At 33.3% G+C, this 21,945-nt stretch overlaps 1 protein-coding gene across 1 annotated transcript in view; it reads right to left on the bottom strand.

The window, feature by feature from the left end:
- LOC111517160 (uncharacterized) overlaps positions 1-21,945 on the bottom strand; it is a 55,679-nt gene that overhangs the window by 4,270 nt on the left and 29,464 nt on the right. Inside the window, exons 10-13 of the mRNA XM_074185136.1 lie at positions 18,219-21,902; positions 15,890-16,207; positions 6,199-6,719; positions 4,626-5,048 (exon numbers count right to left, since the gene is read on the bottom strand). Of these exons, the coding sequence (XP_074041237.1) occupies positions 4,626-5,048; positions 6,199-6,719; positions 15,890-16,207; positions 18,219-21,902 (4,946 nt within the window). The remainder of the gene's footprint in view (positions 1-4,625; positions 5,049-6,198; positions 6,720-15,889; positions 16,208-18,218; positions 21,903-21,945) is intronic.

Genomic DNA, 21,945 nt, shown 5'->3' with positions numbered 1-21,945 from the left:
TTTACCAGAGTTTTGTTCGTTAAATAAAATTGATGTTCTATTAGCATTTTGGTCGTTGCCAAAAAATAAAGCAATAACTGAAACTCTTTCAGCAGTAGTGTAAGGCACCCAGTGTAGTGTACGCACCCCTCCGAGGGGGTGCATACTACAAAAAATCTGATTAGTCTGAAAGGTGTCCCCCTTTAATTAGAAATCAACGTGTCCGAGCTTTTTTTAAAAATCTTACTTTTTATATTCAAAAACGGCTCTGTTAAGTTTTCGTTGTTACACACTCTATATTCGTATACCTACTTTGTATATGTATATGTGAAAAAAAGAAAATAACAAATGAATACATATTATGTAAAAAAGAGAAGAAAAATGAATACATAAATTCAAAATATGTGATTTATAACAATATAATAATAATAATTTCAACTTTTGTTTATATATGAATTAAATAAAATTGTTCACAAATATAGTTGATGAAATGTATATAATGATTTATTGAAATTCATTATATCATGGAAAAAAATGTGAAGTCCCTATTATCCATTCTTTAATTTAATTTTTACATGAAAAAAAAATTGGATTTTTTTATATAATGAGGCAGCTTATCAAATATATGAGGAATTACATACATGTAATTTTTTGAGATATCGTTTTCTTCAATCTATTTTTTAAAGACTATGTTGATTTATTTCTTCTATCATACTCAAGATTATATTATTGAACGTTTTATTTTTTTTTATACATATAAATCAAAAGATTATAAAATATAACTGACATATATCCATTTTTTTACTGATTTTGAAAAAGCCTTCATTATAGATTATTTTTAGAAAGTATATTTGAATAGCTTCAAGTTTAGTCACTATTCACTCCGCCCCAGCCTAATATTCCATTTTGTAGTTGTGATTGAACCAGAGCAAAATAAAGTAAATTCAAATGGTGTATACTCAAGAATTACTCAATACTCAAGAATTATTTTAAATATTTAAATTTTGGCAAGATCTTTAATTTTTTCAGCAAATAATGGATTTGATGATCCCATCTCAAATGTTTGTCAATCATTATGCCCAAGTACTTAATACAGTCAGCCTCGAAGATTTCGATACTCTCACCAATTTTGAGTGGACCTAATTTTGGTGAAAAATGTTGGCAAGAACTGAAAGTTAAATATTTGGTTTTTTCAAAATTTATCGTTAATAAATTACCATAAAACCATTTCTTGATATTTTCAAAATCTGCTTCCACACATACTTTTAAATTACACCAGCGACTAGCGGTATATGAAATCACCGTATCATCTGCAAAAGATTGAATTTTTCCTTCAGTTTGCATATAAAATAAATAATTAATGTAAATATTGAACAATATCGGACCCAAAACAGAACCTTGAGGTATAGCATAAATAAATATTTTTTGTCACTCTATATATCATTAATTTTAACTTATTGTTTTCTTTTTGCAAATAACCTTTCATTAGATCGAATGTAGTTCCACGAAATCCAATTGCTTGTCATTTTTCCCAAAGTATTGAATGGCTGACCGTATCAAAAGCTTTAGTTAAATCAAGAAAAACAAATAAAGTTGGTATTTCATCATCAAATTAATTATATACATTATTTACTATGTGACAAATTGCATTCTGTGTGGACTTATTTTTTCTGAATTGAGTATTTGAGAAAAAATGGATTTTATCTAAATATTTTTCAATTCTATACTCAAAGAGTTTTTCAAATATTTTTGCTAAACTAGATATCAATGTGATAGGTCGATAATTCTTCATTTCATTCTTATCACTATTTTTGTAAACGGGCTTTATTATTCCAATTTTGAAAGCATCAGGGCATATTCCAGTATTGAAAATCATATTTATTAAATACACTAAAGGTTCTGATATCAGATATTTCAATGTTTTTACAACTTCTGAAGTTATTCCATCATATCCAGGTCATTTTCTCAGTTATAAAATATCAATTACATTTTCAACTTCAGATTTATTTGTTCATTCCATATATAAGGAAATCACATATCTTTTTAATGTGTTTGTACCCACCGTGTTTTTTATTTTTCCTGCTAAGTTCGCTCCAACTTCAGAATAATAATTTATAAATTGATTAGTCATAAATTTTGTATATGTTATAGTTACTCCATTAATCATTTTCATGCATTTAATTTTATGATTTTCAGTGTCATTACACATTTTTTTAATACAGCTCCATAATTCTTTGGATGTTTTAATTTTTTTGTTAATTTCACTCAGATAGCAAACAAATTGTTAAAATTATTCCAATCATGGTTTGGTTTTGTCATAGGTTTTTTGCAATTTTAGTTAATTGTATCTCAGAAACCAATGATTTTTTGATAACTATTTTATAGGAAAAATTTGTTTATTTTCACAAGAACCACCACATACTTAGTTTTAGTAATGTTCTCATTAACTTCACTTAGTGCCCTAGGAGCCAAGTAATATACATTGATATAGAAAATTGTAAATATCTCGAAAACGATAACCTCCAGAGTTATTGAGCAAGTGTACCTTTTTTACTTGGAAAAGGTGTGAAAATTAAATTAGGTGTTTTCATGAAAAGTGCCAAACGCAGCGCTCTCTAGATGTTACATAAAAATTAATACAAAATTATAATTTTCCATGTCAAAAAACCCGGGTACCAAATTTTGTGCTAACTTATTTTCTGCAAAAGTTATTTTTAAAAAAAAACGAATAAAAAATTCAATTTCAACGTCCTGTATCTCCGAAAGGAAGCGTTTCCGGACACAAGTTTATATGGACTTTTTTCTTAAAATTGTTTCAGGAATAAGTCACTTGAATATTTTAATGTACTTACGTTACACCCTGTATTATGTTACTTAAAAATAATAGTTTTATAACGAGTGTCATGGTTATGATATTTTTTAAGCAATTTTTGTTTTTTGTGCTGTATGATTAGAATTTTCCGACAAAATATTCGACCTATATCCACTTTTGCAATATTTTCACATGCACCACCTACAGTTGGTGGCAAAAAGCTGAAACTCATATTCTGGTTGAGCATTATAAAAATCATATATTTTTGAGATGTATCATATGCTTGTCAAAAACTTAGCATGGGCTTGTGAACTATATATTTTATCATGGAGAATAACACCTGAGAAATCCGAAAAAGTCCAAATGCACCTTTTTTCCAATGCCAGTTTCAAATTTGTTTTCTCGGTATCTTCTCAACTGTCATCAGTGCAATGAAAGGTTATTTACTAGAAAATCATGTAGAAATTTTTTGTAGAAGTTACCGTTTCTTAAATATTCAGCATTCAATTCATGAGATTGTTCATCATTAGCTACAAAAAAATTACTAAGTTTTTTTTCAATAGAAGTCACTATATATAATTATTTTTATCATTAATCGACATTTCATTCATAATTCAAGTATGTAACAAATTGAATGTCTTTAAAACTATTCAAGATATGATAGAATTATTTTTTCTATTTAAAGAGTTAAATTTTCATATTTTATGATTTTCTGAAAACGGTTATGTGGTGACTTTGATATCCAATTTTTCAATTCAGCTTTGCATTCAAAAAATAATTGGTAGTTTTTATATCACTTGGTGAGGTGTAATGTTTAAAGATAAAATAATACATAATTTTTCAAACCTACTGATTCATTTATTCTTTTATTGTTGTTTCAAAAAACAACCAGCCAACTCATAACTAGTAATCATCTTAACACACTCTTTCATTCACAAAAGTCTTTATAAAATAATTTCAACTAATATCTATATAACCACTGGAATAAACAAAAATTCACAATTTTTACTCTCCAATGACACTCTCTTTTAGAAATAACTTTAACTAAGTAACCATCACGACAAGATGTAGCCGATGATCAATTCACCTTTAGGAGAATAGTGGCTGGAAAATGAACTGAAATTTTTGGTGATGAGTTGGCTTATTCTGAATGAAGATAAGGATTAGTGGCGAGTTCACCTGTATCCTCAAAAATCATTAATCCCCATCCTAGAATGCCACAGTTTGACTGAGGCTGCATTAAGGAGTGATTTAGAATTTGGAGGTTAATTTCTAAAAATTATTTGAAGAGTAAACTTCATATTTTTTTTGTTATGAAGTTAATTTGTAAGTTTCATTTGTAATATTTGTCAACGAGTATTCCTAAATATTTGATATTATCTGTTTTTGAGATTCAAAGTCATTATTTTATATAGATACTAAATATGAAGTTGAAAAACCGTTATTTACGAATGCATTATGTTTAGTTTTATAAAAATATATAGTTAAGATTCAAGTCAAACCATTTGAATTGTCTTTTTATATTTTTTTCACTTATCATTGTCTTCTCTAGCATACCATCTTAATTTAAATTGTGGATAAGAAATAGCAGCAATTGCAACTTTCATGTTAGTCAGTGGTGAAATATCTCTGAATCTCGTATTTAATCACTCTGAATTGCTTTCAGAATAATTCTACCCAGCTAAAAATCACTGTTTGAAATAAAGACAAAATAACTATTTCTCCAATACTTTTTAAGAGGCAATATTTTATTTCGATTAAGATCAGCATATATGTATTAGAAGAAATAAACATTTTGCTGTCCCTCTTTTTTCATATGATATCAATTGCTTACCTTGAATGGGAACCTGTTAATTTCTGCTTCACTTTGCTGTGCCAATTCTCCCACCGTTCTTATATTCTTATTCTTCAGTTTGTTAGTTAATGTGGGTATGAACATAGGACTGGTCACTCTCTTGAGAATGACAAGTACATCATCCTTGCAGTCTATCAACTTGGGGTAGATGGGCCTGTCTTTGTGCAAAATCATCGGATTGAGCATGTCGAGACTAGGTTCGGTTTCAATATTTTCTGTTTCTGACAACTGATCAGAACTACTATCATCTGGGATGTCAAAAATGTCTTTAATATTTTCGTTCGATTTTGTATCGGGAACGGGATCAAAAAGGCGTTTTGCCTCCAAGCTGGGATGAAAATCATCTTTGATGAACAGCTTTTTCGATGTGAGACAAGGATCGCTGAAGTTCACCCTCTTTCTCTGAAATAAAATCAATACATTGAATGCTTTCTGATGAATAATGGGGTCCATTCGCATTTGCAGTTTTTCATCCTACTTCACTTATAAGAAAATTTTGTTCATGAAAAAATATTTGTGGGTGGTTTGACTTTATATTTTATTGCAATGAAATCAGCTTCAACAAAAAATAAAACACTCTCAAATGTTTCTCTTGACTTTGAAACTGATTTGTCGGTTTGCCCGAGGCAACAATTTCTCTTGTGTTCAGAGACACGGGTACCTATACTTCTTTTCGTGGTTCCAATGTAGACTGACCTGCAGCTACAAGGGATCCGGTATATCCCGGGTGTTGCTAAAGGCTCTCTGGGGTCCTTAGCTGACCTTAGACTCTCTCTGAAAGTTTTCGTAGGCCTAAATATTGGTTCCATGTCGTGTTTCTCTTAAATTCTTCCGATTCTGTGTGTAACATTTTCAAAATAGAGCAGCAAAGCTTTTCCCTCAAGGGGCCTATCCGAGGTTACCTCGTGGTTCCCTATTCTGACTCTTACTACCCGCTAGAATACTATTCAACTGTACCCATTCCCTTTGAAGGCCTTTTTTTGGGTTATTGAGTTCCTCACGGATACTCTCAGGTTCTCATATGCTTCTGGCCCTCTCAAATATTATTTTATTATGGTTAATTGAAAAAACATTTTGGCAATATTTAATATTTGGAGGATGTTTGCATCATTCCATTTATTTAACTTTGTTAAGTCTTAAACATTTACGGACAGCAACACTTTTTGGTAACTGAAAAGCTTGAGTTTCATTCAAGGTTTTAAAGTAAATGTGAAACCTCTGTGGATATGATCGCAACTGGTGAGTTATGAGGTTCGGTTTGATATGGCAAGATATTTACTATTTAATTAGAATACTTTACAAAATATATGATTTCATCAGTAGTTAGTGATATTTTAAGCAATTGAAATTCCATAATGAATTGAACAGAGAAACAGGGAAGAAAAACTGTAGAATCTGAAATGCTGATGGTACTCAACAGATGTTAAAAAAGTTGAAAGCCACATTTTAGGTTGGCCGTTAAATATGTTGCAGTAACGATCTAATTGATGACAAAAAAAAATCATAAAATTCATATTCACCGCCCAATAAAGAAATATGCATGAGTACTTGCCTTGGCACAAGGCGATATGCCATCATCAGTATCTGATAATTTCCTCTTCAGTATACTGCTCTTAGGAACAGCCAGTGGACTAGGGATTTCTCTAGAGAATGTTAAGATATCATCCTCGCTTATCTCTTCGGCCAAATCAACAGTCTGCTTTTGAAAGAAGTTGGACATAAGTTTTCTTATCCTTCCGCCAGATGGCGAAGATGTGCTACCAGCAGCCCGCCTCTTGAAGAAAAAATTATGAGGTAAAGGAGAATTGACATTGATCATATTCAAAAGTTTTGAAGAACGTTCCTGGATAGTACTCGAGTCTTTGAATGAGTTTCGTGATACATTCTCGTTTTCAGTTTGAGCATTTTCATCATCATCGCCAACACAATTTTGGTTACTGTTGGAATTTTTGTCGTCTTGTGCTTCAGTTTCAAGACCAACATCGTCATTTTTGTTACGGATATCTTCTTTACCAGAAGGAACAGTGTGGAAACCATTTTGGGTACCATCAGAATCATCAGATGAAGTGTTACCTGAAAAAATAATGTGAACACCAAATTGATAATGTCAATATGCTAAGTATCAAATTCAAAATATCAAAATTACTTGATATAATCGACCTTCCTAGTTCCAGTAACTGTACTGTTGTTTTTTTTATTATACTACTCTTCATATGATATGTCACTTGATAATGGACAGCACTTTTGATGCAGTATACTAAAACCAATAATGATTGAGAGTAGAAGTAAGCCCAGTTAACAGCAAATCGGGGGCGTGCTTATTAATTTTTGAGAGGGTTAAGAATGAAAGAAAAATTCTTAGTACAATTAGTTAAAATATTCATACACATTTTTTATTTATTTCATTAAAACTTTGCAATATCGTAATTTACCTAATCGTTGTAGTCATTAGGTGGGCCTTATGAAAAAACGGAGTAATAATCGTGGTAATTATAGTAGGTACCAAATAAATTAACAATATTAATAAAAAACACAATATATATATATATATATATATATATATATATATATATATATGATGTGTTGTTTTTCCGGGTGTTCATCCGTTGTGTACTATTCGATAGTCGACGTTTCGCCATCATCTCAGATGGCATTATCAAGACGAGTTACTGCTTCGCTTCGAAGCGAAGCAGTAACTCGTCTTGATAATGCCATCTGAGATGATGGCGAAACGCCATCTGCTTCGCTTCGAAGCGAAGCAGTAACTCGTCTTGATAATGCCATCTGAGATGATGGCGAAACGTCGACTATCGAATAACATTGTAATAAATATATATATATATATATATATATATATATATATATATATATATATATATATATATATATATAAAACTATTTTTCACTATTGGGTTGCAGCAATTGATAAGTGAACTCTTTATAACTATTCTCAAGCTTTCGAGTAACTTAAACTCATCGTCAGGGGTACTAGAAAATACAAATTACAAATTTTTGATAATAGAATATAATATAAATGTAAATGTACAAATTTTCGTCTAATCTTCAACCTCAGATTCGTCACTGTTGCTACCGCTATCATCAAAGTGAATTATGATTGGTTCAATATTGTGTTCAATACGGTTGTCTACGTCCCACATTTTTTGCTCCTCTTTTAAAACATGCTGCATGCATTTCTTCCAGTCTTCTGCAGAAACAGTTCGAATAACTTCTTGTAGGTAATGTTGCACGTCCACTAATTTAAATGTTCTGTTTTCTCGTGTCACATATCCTTTTACTTGCGCCCAGATTAATTCTATTGGGTTTAATTCGCAGTGGTATGGTGGTAACCTTAAAACTGTAATTCCACGACTCAACGCCATTTCAACCACTGCGAATTTTTCATATTTGTCTGTGTGTAATTTTGTTAGCTGAAGTAGTTCTGCCTTTGAACTATCTTTGTTATATTGGATGTTCTTATTAATTAACCATTCTTGAATTGCTGCTTTTTTCCATGATTGTTTCGGTAATGGTTCTAAATGTCGACTATGGTATGGGGCATTGTCCATGACGATGACAGACCCAGGTTCCACAAGTTGAATGATGCCTTCAAACCATTTTTCAAACACCTCTGCATTCATCTCTTCTTGATAGTCGTCTGTTTTCTTAGATTTAAATATTAATTTACCATTTGGTAAAAATCCACTGTCGCTTCCTATATGCGTAACTATCAGACGACTACCTTTTCCAGATGGCTGTTTTGACCCAACTGACAAACCTTCAATAAAGGCTTGTCGTGCACTTGTTATATTACTCCTGCCATACTTTTTCGACCGTATGTCCTTGGTTAACCCATGTCTCGTCCATGAAGTACAATTTTTTTTTGAGCTTCCGAAATTCGTCAATTTTTCTTAGATAGTTTCTTCTCCATGCTATTATTTCTTGACGTTCAATGAGAATGCTTTTCCTGTCAACTTTTCCGTACGTAAATTTCATTTCGTGTACAAGTTTCCTAAAAGTTTCTTTACCCATTTTTGAGACCAATTCATGATCTCTAAGTGCCTCCAGAACTGTTTGTAGTGTGGGCAGCTCATTTCTGAAAAAAAAACTGTGAATAGTTCTGCGTATACTGGTTTTGGCTTCTTCATCAACTGTGATTTTTTTTCGTCCGCTACTAGTTTTTGGCGTTTGTACGTCCCCATGAATTTCTGCTTCTCTTAGTATTTTGTAAATCGATGATTTTGGTACACCGGTATAATCAGAGCACATATCAACTAATTTATCTTTTGTAATTGTGGAACTTAACGATGTAGAAATGCCCGGTTGGTTATTCGGAGGTACACACGTAGAATTACAGCACATATGCACAAAGTCATCTTTTGGTGGCTGATGATCTCTTTCAAAACAGTGAAATACTCGCAGTACAATTTATTTTTCTCTTACTGACCAAGACTCCGACCGTTTTACCTTTTTCGACGTGGAAGGCCCGACCATGTCTCCCATTTTTTGAGTAGTTTGAGAACGGTGTAGAAATATGATTATGTAACGCTTAAACACTTATTAGCACTATTATTTTCACCAATTGTTATCACAACACGTCGATTGCTGACTAACTTAACTGTAAAACGTACAATTCAGCGTTGCCACTAGTTGTAATAAATATCTAACACTATACAGAAAATAATGAATTTTAACTGATCAGTAATCAGGAAATGTATAAGTATTACTCATTACAAGCTCATTACTGATTTTTGTCCTAAATAATACCTTTTAATCGTACTAGTATTGTGTATTATCTATAATTTACCAACTATACTATATGTACCAACTATAGATATATGTATTATCTATAATTTTACAACTCTACTGCTTACTATATTTTGATTCTGCTATAAACTGGTAACGTAAAATTTAGATATGACAACGCGCTTTACTCTCAATCATTATTGGTTTCACTATAATTTCAAAGTTCTTGCATAAGATCACCACACTTTATACAGGGTGTTAATTAAGTATTTACCATAAATTTAACAGACGATTCTTTAGGTAATTTTAAGACGAAATATTCATATAAAAATAGGTCCGCAAATCCACAGAGTGTTAAAATAAAAAAAAAAAATTATTCGTAAATATCTTAAATATCCTTTATCTAATTTTGTTGTAATTTGGCAATGGTATTTATAACATTAAGGAGCTAATTGAGCCCGAACGTAATTCAATTTATCAAGTCCAGTGGCGTCTCGAGCGGATTTGAACGAATATTTTTGACTTAAAAATGTACGCCACTGACTTTTGTCACTTGAATTTTTTTCGTATCTTGCTTAGTTTTTAAGAAAAAAAAGTCGACCTAATTGCATATCCCTGGACCTCACAAGGAATAATATGGGGAATTAAATGTTTCTTTTGGAAATCATTATTTTTACAATTTTTCATTACTAATTATGTAACAATAACAACAAATATTAAATAACATTAACATCTAGACTAACGAATTGCACTAAATTAAGTGTTGAAAATGGCCTCCTTCGGCTTCAATACAACCGTCTAGCCGCCTCATCATTAAATTTCGCACTCTTCTGAAAATACCATAAATAATAATCAAGGGTTGCCTGGAAAACGATTGCAACATTTAATAAACAACTTGACAGTTGTTGTCAACTTTATAAACCTTTAATTTATAATTGTTATAAAAAGTGTGTTTAGTGGTTATTTTTCGAACCATTTTTGTAAAACATGATTCAATTTACTAAAAGTGAAATGGCAGATATGCATTTCTGTTATGGAATGGCTCACGGAAACTCGAATGCTGCAAGACGCATTTACCATGAAAGATTTCCTCAGCGTGTAGTGCCTAATAGAAGAACTTTTGTACGTCTCCATGCACGACTTTCTGAAACAGGCAGCTCTTTAAAAGACCGACGGTTGTCATTGGGAGGCCTGCAACGGTACAAACAGTTCAAATTGAAGAAGCTGTTTTAAATGAGATTGAAGTAAATCCTCATACTAGTACTCGGAAAATTGCTGAAGAACTGAATATTACCCATGTCACAGTGTGGCAGATTTTAAGAGCCCAGCAGCTATATCCCTATCACATGCAACGTGTGCAAGCTCTATTGCCCAGAGATTTGCCTGTAAGACTAGCTTTTTCTAATTGGTTACGTGGTAAAATAAGAAGAATTCCAGGTTTCCTAAGTCGAATATTGTTTACAGACGAAGATTGTTTTTTTTCGCATTTCAATTATTAACTTCCACAACAATCACATTTGGGCCGAAAACAATCCACACGCCTTGATAGAAAATAATTTTCAAGAAAAGTTTTCTTTTAATATTTGGGTTGGAATTGTCGGTGACCATCTCATTGGGCCTCACTTCCTTCCACCTAGACTTAATGGAGAAGAATACCAAAGGTTTTTAGAATTTGTCTTACCTGGACTTTTAGAAGAAATTCCAGTCATGGAAAGATTCCGTATGCGGTACATGCACGATGGTGCTCCACCATACTTTAGTGTACTGGCACAGCAATTTTTGGATGAAAATTACCATTATCGCTGGATTGGGAGAGCAGGCCCACACCCATGGCAACCTCGCTCGCCCGAAATGAATCCCTTAGATTATTTTCTCTGGGGACACCTTAAAGCGTTGGTATAAAAAACTGCTTTTCAAAGTGAAGAGGATTTACGGAATGAAATCATTAATTTATGTGACATAATAAAAAATACGCCAGGTATTTTCAGAAGAGTGCGAAATTCAATGATGCGACAGCTAGACGGTTGTATTGAAACCGCAGGAGGCCATTTCCAACACTTAATTTAGTGCAACTCGTTAGTCTAGATCAGGGGTCTCCAAACTACGGCCCGCGGGCCAAATCCGGCCCGCCAGTGTCATCAATCCGGCCCGCGACAGCCAATGATTTACTGTCATCAATCTGGCCCGCGACAGCCAATGATTACCTAATTGTTGTTACTATTGCTGTGATAAGTTGAAGAAGAAAACACAGAATGATAATTACTCGGTTTTATTTACTTGCAAGGTAAAACTTAACGACAGAAATGATGACAAAGAAAACTTAACTTAGGTATCTAAGTTTGAGCATATTAATAACTAACAAATGATTGAAATGAATCACAGTAAAACAAAAACACTAATGAGCTTTATGTAATTGTGATTTTCCACCGACAATACTTAGTAGTTGTGGATCAATTTTTTTTTACAAAAGAAATTTAAGATGCTAATCGGTTAATTGAGATCTGTAAACATTCTTTGTGTACTTCATCTTGGAAAACGTTTTCTTACACAAGTAAGTAGTACCAAAATCAGAAAACAACCCACAAGCAAATTTATGCAAATTATCAAATTGTTCTAGTGGAAGACTCTTATAAAATTCCAACAAAGATGAATTTTGGTATTTGTTCATAAGCATATCACTGCACCGTAAATCAATAATTTCCATTTGGACTTCCGGAGCTAGGGTTTCAATGTCAGAATCAAAAGGATTTTGAAAAAGCTTAATTTCATTCGCAATGACATCAAAATCTGAAAAATGAGTATCAAACTTTATCTTCAAAGCACTCAAAGTTTCGATTGCAAAATTGACGGGAAATTCAGTCTCTGTAGTGCGGCTGAATATTTCACATGTTTCAAAATGTGTGAAACATTTTTTACGTAATTGCGATTGAAATAGTATTATTTTCTGCCTGAAGGATTTGATATTGGTGTATAAATCAGGGAGAAGCTGATTTTCTCCTTGCAATCTCAAATTCAGTTCGTTCATATGATTTGTCAAATCGACATAGAAGGCTAACTTCCACATCCATTCACTATTTTCTAAATCGGCAAAAAGGCGCTGCTTCTCATTTAAAAAAATTTCGATCTCTGCTCGAAGTTCAAAAAAGCGCTTAAGGACTTTTCCGCAATTAAGCCAGCGTACGGCAGTATGATATGGTAAATCATTTTCTCCAATCTATTGAATAAACTCGCGGAATTGTCGGTGATTCAGCCCAGTGCATCTGATGAAGTTAACAACTGATATGACTGGTTTTAGAACTTCAGACATATCCAAACATTTTCCGCACAAGGACTGTTTATGAATGATACAATGTAAAACTAATGGTTTTGAACCAACATCATTTTCTACAGCCTTTGACACAAGTGCAACCACTCCTTTATTTTTACCATACATATTTTTGCCTCCATCAGTTGTTATATAGATTTCAAATTTCTCCATCGAAGGTTCTTTATATTAATGGAATTTTCAACTCCCTTAAAAATATCTGCCCCAGTTGTCGTGTCGTGAATACTATCGATATCAAGAAGTTCTTCATACACTTCATAGCTTTTATCTACTCCGCGAATAAAAATCAACACCTGAGCAGTATCTGACACATCCGTTGACTCATGATATCCATTTTTGTCAGACAGTTGAGATGATATATTTTCTGCGATGTCTTGCACCCTCCGAGCTACGGTGTTTGCTGACAAACTGACACTTTTAAATAAATTTACCTTTTCGGGGCATATTTCTTCGGCTACTGTAATCAAACATTCTTTCATCATTTCTCAGTCGGTGAATGGTTTGCCACGTTTTCCGATTTCAAGAGCCACACTAAAGCTGGCGCGAGTTGCAGACTCTTGTTCAGTATTTGCTTTGGTAAACAAAGATTGCTACGATTTGAGTCCGCGTTTCAAAGCTTCAAATTTTTCCTTTCGCAAACTTCCTGTATACTTGGAGTACCTTTAAAGATGTTTCGATTCATAGTGTCGTTTAATGTTATAGTATTTGAGAACAGCTATGGTTTCATTACAAATTAAACATAGCGCCTTATTACTGGACTCAATCACAAAATACTGAAAGTTCCATTTTTCTTGGAACGTTCTGCATTCACTGTCGATTTTTCGCTTCTTTTCCATACTAACAAATCACACATAAAAACAATAAGTCAAATCAAAATACTTTTATTGACGGGTGTTGCTTTATTTCACAATAGACAGTTTCGCTTCCTTCGCCTTTCATACGCAGACTAACTCGCAGTTGCGCCGCTAGCCTTTTTATATGCAATTATTACTGCCATCTCGAGGTGATCGGAATACACTAGCTAGAACCAGAACTTTCTCGAACCAACGCGGTAATTCCAAATATTTAATTACGCCTAATACCACCTAGCGGGTAGCTGAAAAAGATAGTACATAGTACCACTACTCGCCGCTAGATGTCGTTAAGTGTCACAATACACAATAATAATTGAAATGCAAAAAAGCGTAAATTTGCTTAGGTCACGCACTTTGCGACTATCCTAGTCTAGAAATATAGTTAAGGGCAGAAATTGGCCCTTGGAACAAACTGAAAAAATCATTATGGCCCGAAGACTTCAAAGTTTGGAGACCCCTGGTCTAGATGTTGATGTTATTTAATATTTGTTGTTATGATTACATAATTAGTAATGAAAAATTGTAAAAATAATAATTTTCAAAAGAAACATTTAATTCCCCATATTATTCCTTGTGAGGTCCAGGGATATGCAATTAGGTCGCCTTTTTTTTCAACTAAGCAAGAGACGAAAAAAATTCAAGAGACAAAAAAGTTGTACTTCTAATTGTTTCATCCAAAGGAATAATAAAAATTGCACAAAAGTCAGTGGCGTACATTTTTAAGTCAAAAATATTCGTTCAAATCCGCTCGAGACGCCACTGGACTTAATAAATTGAATCACGTTCGGGCTAAATTAGCTCCTTAATGTTATAAATACCATTGCCAAATTACAAAAAAATTAGGTAAAGGATATTTAAGATATGAACATTTCCTCCTTAAATCACCTAAAGAATCGTCTGTTGAATTTATGGTACATACTTAATTAACACCCTGTATATATATATATATATATATATATATATATATATATATATATATATATATATATATATATATATATATATATATATAGATAAGTACTATTCTGATCGCTACCACATTGATTTCAATTCAAGAGCCACTGGTAGACAGCTGTTTCAGCCTGTTGGGCATCGTCAGTACCGGGCAGGCGTTCCTCAATTGAAAACACAATGTGGATAACCAAGAAAAGTACTTGATAAAAATAACTGCGTAAACGCAAGCAAGACTTAAATGGAACCATCTATTGGATGTGACATCCAAGTCAACTTGCCAAGTTTTTATGTCGGTGTTGGTGGTTTTACCAATCAACCGACAACTGCGGTAGCAGAAATTTGGGAAGCTATCCTGGAATGCCATCGGAAAACGAATTCACATGTTTCTAAAAATGATATGAAATCGAGTAGCCAGTAGTCAGTAGCGTGTAGGCGGGAGTGATCAGACTAGTACTTATCTATTTACCTCAAGAAGCGATATTATTTGCTCGATAACTACATCTAACAGTTTACATCCAACAGTCACACTGTTGGGTGTAAACTGCATATAAATATTTCGAACTTATCTGCAGCTAATGGGGTACAAATCTGCTTAAAAAAGGAACACCAGTGACATAATAATGAAGAGAAATACGTTTATTCAATTATTGACATATTAACATACATTGAAAATCCTAATCAGTTTAACAATGAAATAAAAAACTGAACTTCGCAACAACAATGACGAATTTCTGAAGGTGTATTCATTTGTTTTTCTGGTAACAGGCCAATGTGGGTATTTTCTGTGCAAGATATGACATTGAAGTCTCGTATTCATCAAAATTACGAAATTTGTATCATGTTTTGTTCGAATCGATAGAGCGAAAGATTCAAAAAATGAAAAAAATTGGAAAAAAGTCCAAGTGACAGTAGACAGTCTGAATTTGAAACAAGGTTATAAAAATGGAAAATGAGCAACTATTTTCTTTGGCATTTTTCGAAATTTACCAAAAAAAATTGTTAAATTTGAGCTTTAGAGTAGCACATGAAAAATGAAAGAGGCTGTTTTTCACTCCATTTTTCAAGCACAAATAAACTGCAAAGTCAAATTTTCATGATATCTGTTAATAAAAAAAACTTTCATATGACCCGAATTTTGCATGTGACCCTGTATATAATAAAAAACAGGAAAAACTCGTGGACGAAGCACTCAAGAAATATGCAAACCGCAGACACGTGTTTCTAGCTCATTAGCTCCTTGCACTTGGCTATACCGTACTCACTCCTTAAGTGACAATTAAATCGCCATTGATAAACCTGGACCTTTGAAATCAGATAGAGACAAAATCCTAACCCAACCTGAATTATTTTGACAATTAATAAATTACCTCCATTCACGTCATCATTTTTCCAAGGTACTGTATCATCATCGGTTTCAGAAGCTGATTTTATCAACTTCTTCCTTTCACCCAATTCTTGAAAATCGTCTTGAAAGAATAATCTTGAAGGCACCGGAATCTCTATGGAATTATTTGTTTCGGGAGAACTGTTAGATTTTATGGGAGAAATATCCATTGTGTCGTCCAATAATTTGGAAGTTCTTGTAGGTGTATCAACTGTTATGGGGGAAGAAGGTAAACTGCTCGATCTATTTGGAGAGCTTGAATTATCTGAAGAGGATGAAGTATTACATGTAACGGGAGCATCTGTGAATGGATAAATATATATTTAATACAAGTTCTATCATTATGTTTGTCTGTTATCATTAAATGAGATATATCAAATAAAGTACAAAAAACATTTCATGAAATTTCTATCAATAAAAAATTTTCTCTCTTGCTCTCACCATCTACTAATGAACGTGCATCTTAAGGGAAGAACCATATCGAAATTTAGAAAAATCTTCCTATATTTAACGAGCTGTACATTGAAGCATTTGTGAAATATCAAAGAGTAAATAGACCCTACTTATATAACTCTAGCAACAAACATATGTTTGCCTGAAGTCTTTGGTGAAAATAGTAAAGCAAACAAGCGACGTTGGGTGGTTGTTCATAAATATAATCCAGCTGTCAATCGGAATAACGGGTCATTTCCCGTACAGCGTTGACCCAGCATCAAATTATTTCCTTATGTTCCCAAACGTCAAAAGTAAATTGCGTGGTCTACGATTTTCATCGCCAAAAGAAGCGTTGAGACATTACATAAGAAAGAATATCCCAACCCAACTATTTCACGACATTTCGATTTTTAGTATCCACAACCATCATTGGTGATAACTGAAGAATAACTAAGAATGCTTTGAAAAAAGTGATTCAAACAACAAGAAAAGCTTCATTTGATTATATATACTTTAGGAAAACTACCAGTTCCCAAACGCCTGGTAACGCTTTTTTTTTCTCTTTACCTCTCGTTTTAATTCATTATTTTCAAGGTGAGCACAGTTTGGTTCAATTTGAAATATTTGCTCTCTCTCTATTTACCAAAAATTCATATCACAGGAAATAAAGTCCACGTACATTGATACTCAACAGTTTTCAAGACCATATAAGGATTTTACCGATGCTGGGAGTTTCACATGCATTTATTTATTTCAACATATATTTTGGCAATAGTATCCAGTTATTTAATTTGATGACCAAACACTTTCCTGTATTGACTGAGAATAAATGTCTAGCAGTCATTATCTCCTGATGATGCAAACTTGGTAAGTGAAACCCATCAAAAGAGTGTTTCAGTATTGGTGTGAGGGAGATCTTGTCTACCCTTAAATATGTTTGTCTAATTTGATGGTTACATAATTCCCTTCATTTAAAAGAAGAGAAAGTGAGTGAGAGGAGGAAGAGAAAGGGAGAGGAGGCTGTGACGTAATATTGTCTTTTCCACATTAATACTTTTTTACTACTTGAGAGCTATTTTCTGTATCACAAATATTGATTGAATAAGTTCATCATTACGGGAGTGATGAAATAGTGTTCCATGTCACAGGTGAGACCGAGTACGCACCATAATATAGATTTTTGAGTGGCTAATACCCTACTAGAGTTATGATTGTTTTTAAGGAAAAGCATTCTGGTGTGATTATTTCGCTCAAATGTGTGATAATAATAATGTTTAAACATCATGGATAATTACACATAATACAGAATTATCCAGTCCTATTTTTCATTAAATCTTGTTGGAAAGTTTGTCTTTAAATATAAAGATATTTTGAATGCCAGCTGCCCAACATATTACTTGTAGAGAACCACAACATTTATACTGTTTTCTAAAAATACACATATCACTGATTCCGTGAATACCTACAAAAAAGGAAAAGTTTGTAGTACCTTTCTAAATCGCTCAAAAGGGAGGGGGTTATTCACAACATTTTTATAATTTGGCAACAATAATAACAAAAACCCAAAATACAGGAAGATCTTAATCTGCCAAATATATTTCAACTAGAAATGTACATGTGGTGAATCGAAACTACTTTGAAATGTTGATGACCATACCAAATAATTCCAAAAGAAACCTGAGAGAAACTACTTGCTTAATATCGAAGGGAATTGAAAATATCCGCAAGTTCATTGTTTCGATCAAACAAAAAATAAATTGAAAGATTCACATTAAGAAATTTCAATATCCCCAGTAAATGGTCTATTTAAACCTATCATTCAGTGTTCGAAAGACCTTAAATTAATTTACAATTTTAAATCTATAGAGTTGTCTCACCTGAAGTATTTTCAAGAGAAATATTTTTTATTTCGTTACTGCCTGTTACAGTTTTGTCCCTCGGCTCTATTTCTTTCATACTGTGATGATCTTCTGTTTGATTTTTCACCAACAATTCATTATCTTTGACACCACAAATGGACATTGTATCCATTTGGCACATCATCTGCTCAGATTCAGTGAGATTGGGTTTTTTCGGTAAATCGAAGTATAAGGTGGGAAAAGCGCTATCTTCACTCAGGTCCTGTTGAGTTGGGGTGTCTTGTGTGAATGTGGGTTGTGTCATTGTGTCCTGGGTGGAAACTTGTTGATCAACATTTTCTTCAATTTGGAGGGAATCTTGGGTCAAAGTTGAATCTTGTGTGGTGTTGATCCCTTTTGAAGTATCGAGTTCAACATGATCAGTGTGTTCTATTGATTCATTAGATTTAGAAGGTATTTCTCTAGATGGAACAGTTTCCTCAATTGTAATCAGACATGAAAGTGAATTTGGGTCATCTATTTTTTTATCAGTACAACCCTTTAGATTATCAATTTTTTCTGGTATTTCTTCCATATCTTCAATCAACCCCTCTTTTGGCAGTTTCTTTGAGCAAATGTCTTCTGTTTCATTTTCTCCGTCATCTTTTTTGTTGTAATTTGGAAGGGCTTCTTGATAAACTTCTGTCTCTTCAATTATTTCGATACAATTTGTTTTAGATTTCTTAATATCTGAAATAAAATCTGCAGGAGTTACAGTTTTTTGCTGTATCATGGTATTTTCTTCACTGTTTGAAGTATTTTCTATAAGAGCTTTCAACTGTCTTTTCTTTGAGGAATTTAGAGATGTTACTTCTGCAAACGATTCCTGAGAACTTTCAATTATATCATCATCATCATCAGTGCTGTGTTTTCTCTTCTCCCCTCTTCTCTCAAAAAATATATCTGGAGTTTCTTCATCTACTGCAGAAGTTTCACTTTTGTTTTTGTGAGTTTCAAATTCAGCTTCATTCAAGTTTTCTTCACCAGAGTTCAAAACCCTAATTTCTGTTGGAGATTCTGGTTTCACAAGAACATTCATTTTTTTTGGTTTCATTGTAAATGTTGCTCCTGGACTTTTAATAGGATAATCATTTGGCAACTTCAAGCTACTTCTTAGAATTACAGGTTCTTTCTGCTCACCTCTTTCAATTTCATCTACTTTCAATTGTTTAGAAATCAATTCCTTTTCATGCATCTCTCTTTCTTTTTCTTTACTAATAGGATCTTGTATTTCAACGTCCACTGCAGTAGGCATTTCAACATCTTCAATCATAAGCTGTTTCAACAATTCCACAGGTTGCTCTGCAATTTGGGGTGAATTTTTTTCAGTATTGTGTCCGTGGTGTTCTTTTTCCGCTATAGAAGTTGCACCTTCCTGCAAATTCACTGTACATTTCACAAAATCAGCCTCTTTTTCATTTGATGCAGACTGTTTCTCTTCTACCTCAAAAGGAGTTTCTTCATGATTGTGCCCTTCATTATTTTGGAGTTCATCCACATCCTTTTGTCGCCTTTCTCCTTTATCTGCATCCATTTCCGGCACATGAACCATTTCGAAATCTTCCTCAGGTTTTAATGGCTTTTTTTTAGCTGTAGGTGATTTCTTTGGATCTGGTGTAGAATTGATTTCATCTTTAGGTGCACTGCCTTTTTGTAATTTCACAGATTTTCTATTATTACCTACTGGAGGGTCTTGTTCAATTTTGTTCAATGTATGACCAATTTGAGACGGTTTAATGTCTTGCACTGTTTGATGCTTTTTTTTAGATATGGGCGTTTTTCTCTCTTTGGATTTTGGTTGAGGAGTATTTGGTAAACTTACAATTTGCTTGGATGATTTATCCTCGAGTGGCTTAGCATTATCAGTACTTTTTTTTGGCACACTTAATGCCAGACTTGAGGTTTCCAGAGGTAAAGAAGCATATTTCTCACTATCCTTGTTATGCATATCTCCTATGGTTTTTCTTCTATTTTTTTCAATAGGTTTCTCAGATTTTTCCAAACTTATTGACCTTCTACCTTTCCCTGGTAAAGAAGTATTGATTTTTTCAGCATCATTTACATTTTTTTCTGTTGGGGAACCTTTTTTCTTTCTTCCTCCTGTAACATTTTCTTCTGGCGGTGATTTCTTTGCCTTCTTACCATTACTTAGAGTTTCTTCAAATTTTGTCGGTTTCTCTTTAGTCCTGGTTCTCCTCTTAGTTTCAAGAAACTGTTCAGCTCCAACAATATCCATCTTCAACCTTCCCAACTCGGCTTCAACTTTTTTCTTTTTTTTACCATTTGATTTCTCTTCATGTTCTAGAATGAAAACATCTAACTTGGTGTCTTTCGTATCATCTTTAGGAGCATGTGAGCTCCCAGCTTCACTGAAGAGGTCTGCAGATATTGTACCCTCGGTTTTTACTTTTTCATCTTGCTCATGACCTTTGCTAATCTGAGAAAACAAATCATCCCCAGACAGTGGTGGCAAATCTTTGTTGAAATCTTTGAAAGCCATTTTGGTGTCATTTGGTAGCTTAGCCATGTTTTCCTCTAAAGACCCACTGATAACTTCGTCAGACATAACTTTTTCAAATGGTAAGTTCTTAATGTCTTCAGAAAATAGATCAGACTCAGAGTTCATTTTTGGAGTTTTTTCAACAGCTCTTGTTTCATTTTCAGACCCCCTTGTAATTATTAATTTTTCTTCCATAATATCTGCATCACTTTCAGACATTTGGATACTCTTAGATTCTAGCCCTTCATCAGTTGGAAAAGAATAAATAAAAGAGTTAACTTTCTCCACAATAACTTTTGGATTGTCATTGGAAGCTTCCTTTTTATCTTTGTTCTCCAATGCCTCTTTAGAATTTGACTTTGAGCTAAAGATATCCTGGCTCAAGCTTTGGGACAAGTCTTGGTATAGAGCAGGTATATCTTCACGTCTTTTTCTCATCACCTCTTTCTGATGTTCATTTAGTTTACTAGGCTGGAACTTGACTTCAGTTTCAATTTTAACAAAATCAGAGGAATCCTCTTCATTAATTGATGGTGTAGATTTTGCTTTGATTTGTGTATTACTGGAAATCTTTTTGTTTCTTTTAGGAGTGGCATTATTCAGCTGACTTCCTCTTGCACGCAAGGGTGACATTGTCTCCGGATCTTTGCCGAACAACCTCAGTGAGGTAGGAGAAGCAGTTGCACCTATCTTCTGGCATTTTGATGGCGTCTTGGGAGAACTTTTAGCAAGGTTTGCAATTCTAGCAGATCTTCCACTAGGAATAACAAAGGTTTTCTTGTCTTCCTTGGGGTCATTCTCACTGAAAACGCCCAACACCTTAGAAAGTTCTTTTGCATTGTAACTCTTTGTGTCATTTTCTTTTGTATATAGATCAATGAGTAAAGTTTCTAAATGTTTAGAAAATTTACTACGAATGTCCTTGGAACAATTTCTGATGAAGTTTGCCAAAGGTTCCAGCAACTTAAAACCCTCGTGTATGCAGAGAATGTGTTCTATATTGGTACAAATTACTTTTATGACCCTTTCATCATCCACAGACTTGTAACATTCCAAACTTGGTTGAAGATACTGAATAATAAGTGATGTTATTTTCTGTTCATCTTCCGATTGCAAGTTGGGAAGGAGAAGTATAGAAGTCGTGACTTCCATGAGTTTGATTACTGAAATGGAAATAAATTAAATCTTATATAAAATGCTATATTC

Source organism: Leptinotarsa decemlineata, unplaced genomic scaffold (genome assembly GCF_025532065.1).
Source record: "Leptinotarsa decemlineata unplaced genomic scaffold, Ldec_3_MD MMD2_tig00026363_RagTag_RagTag, whole genome shotgun sequence".
Taxonomy (NCBI): domain Eukaryota; kingdom Metazoa; phylum Arthropoda; class Insecta; order Coleoptera; family Chrysomelidae; genus Leptinotarsa; species Leptinotarsa decemlineata.
Note: the sequence above shows the minus strand (reverse complement) of the source record. Positions and strands in the feature narration are given on the sequence as shown.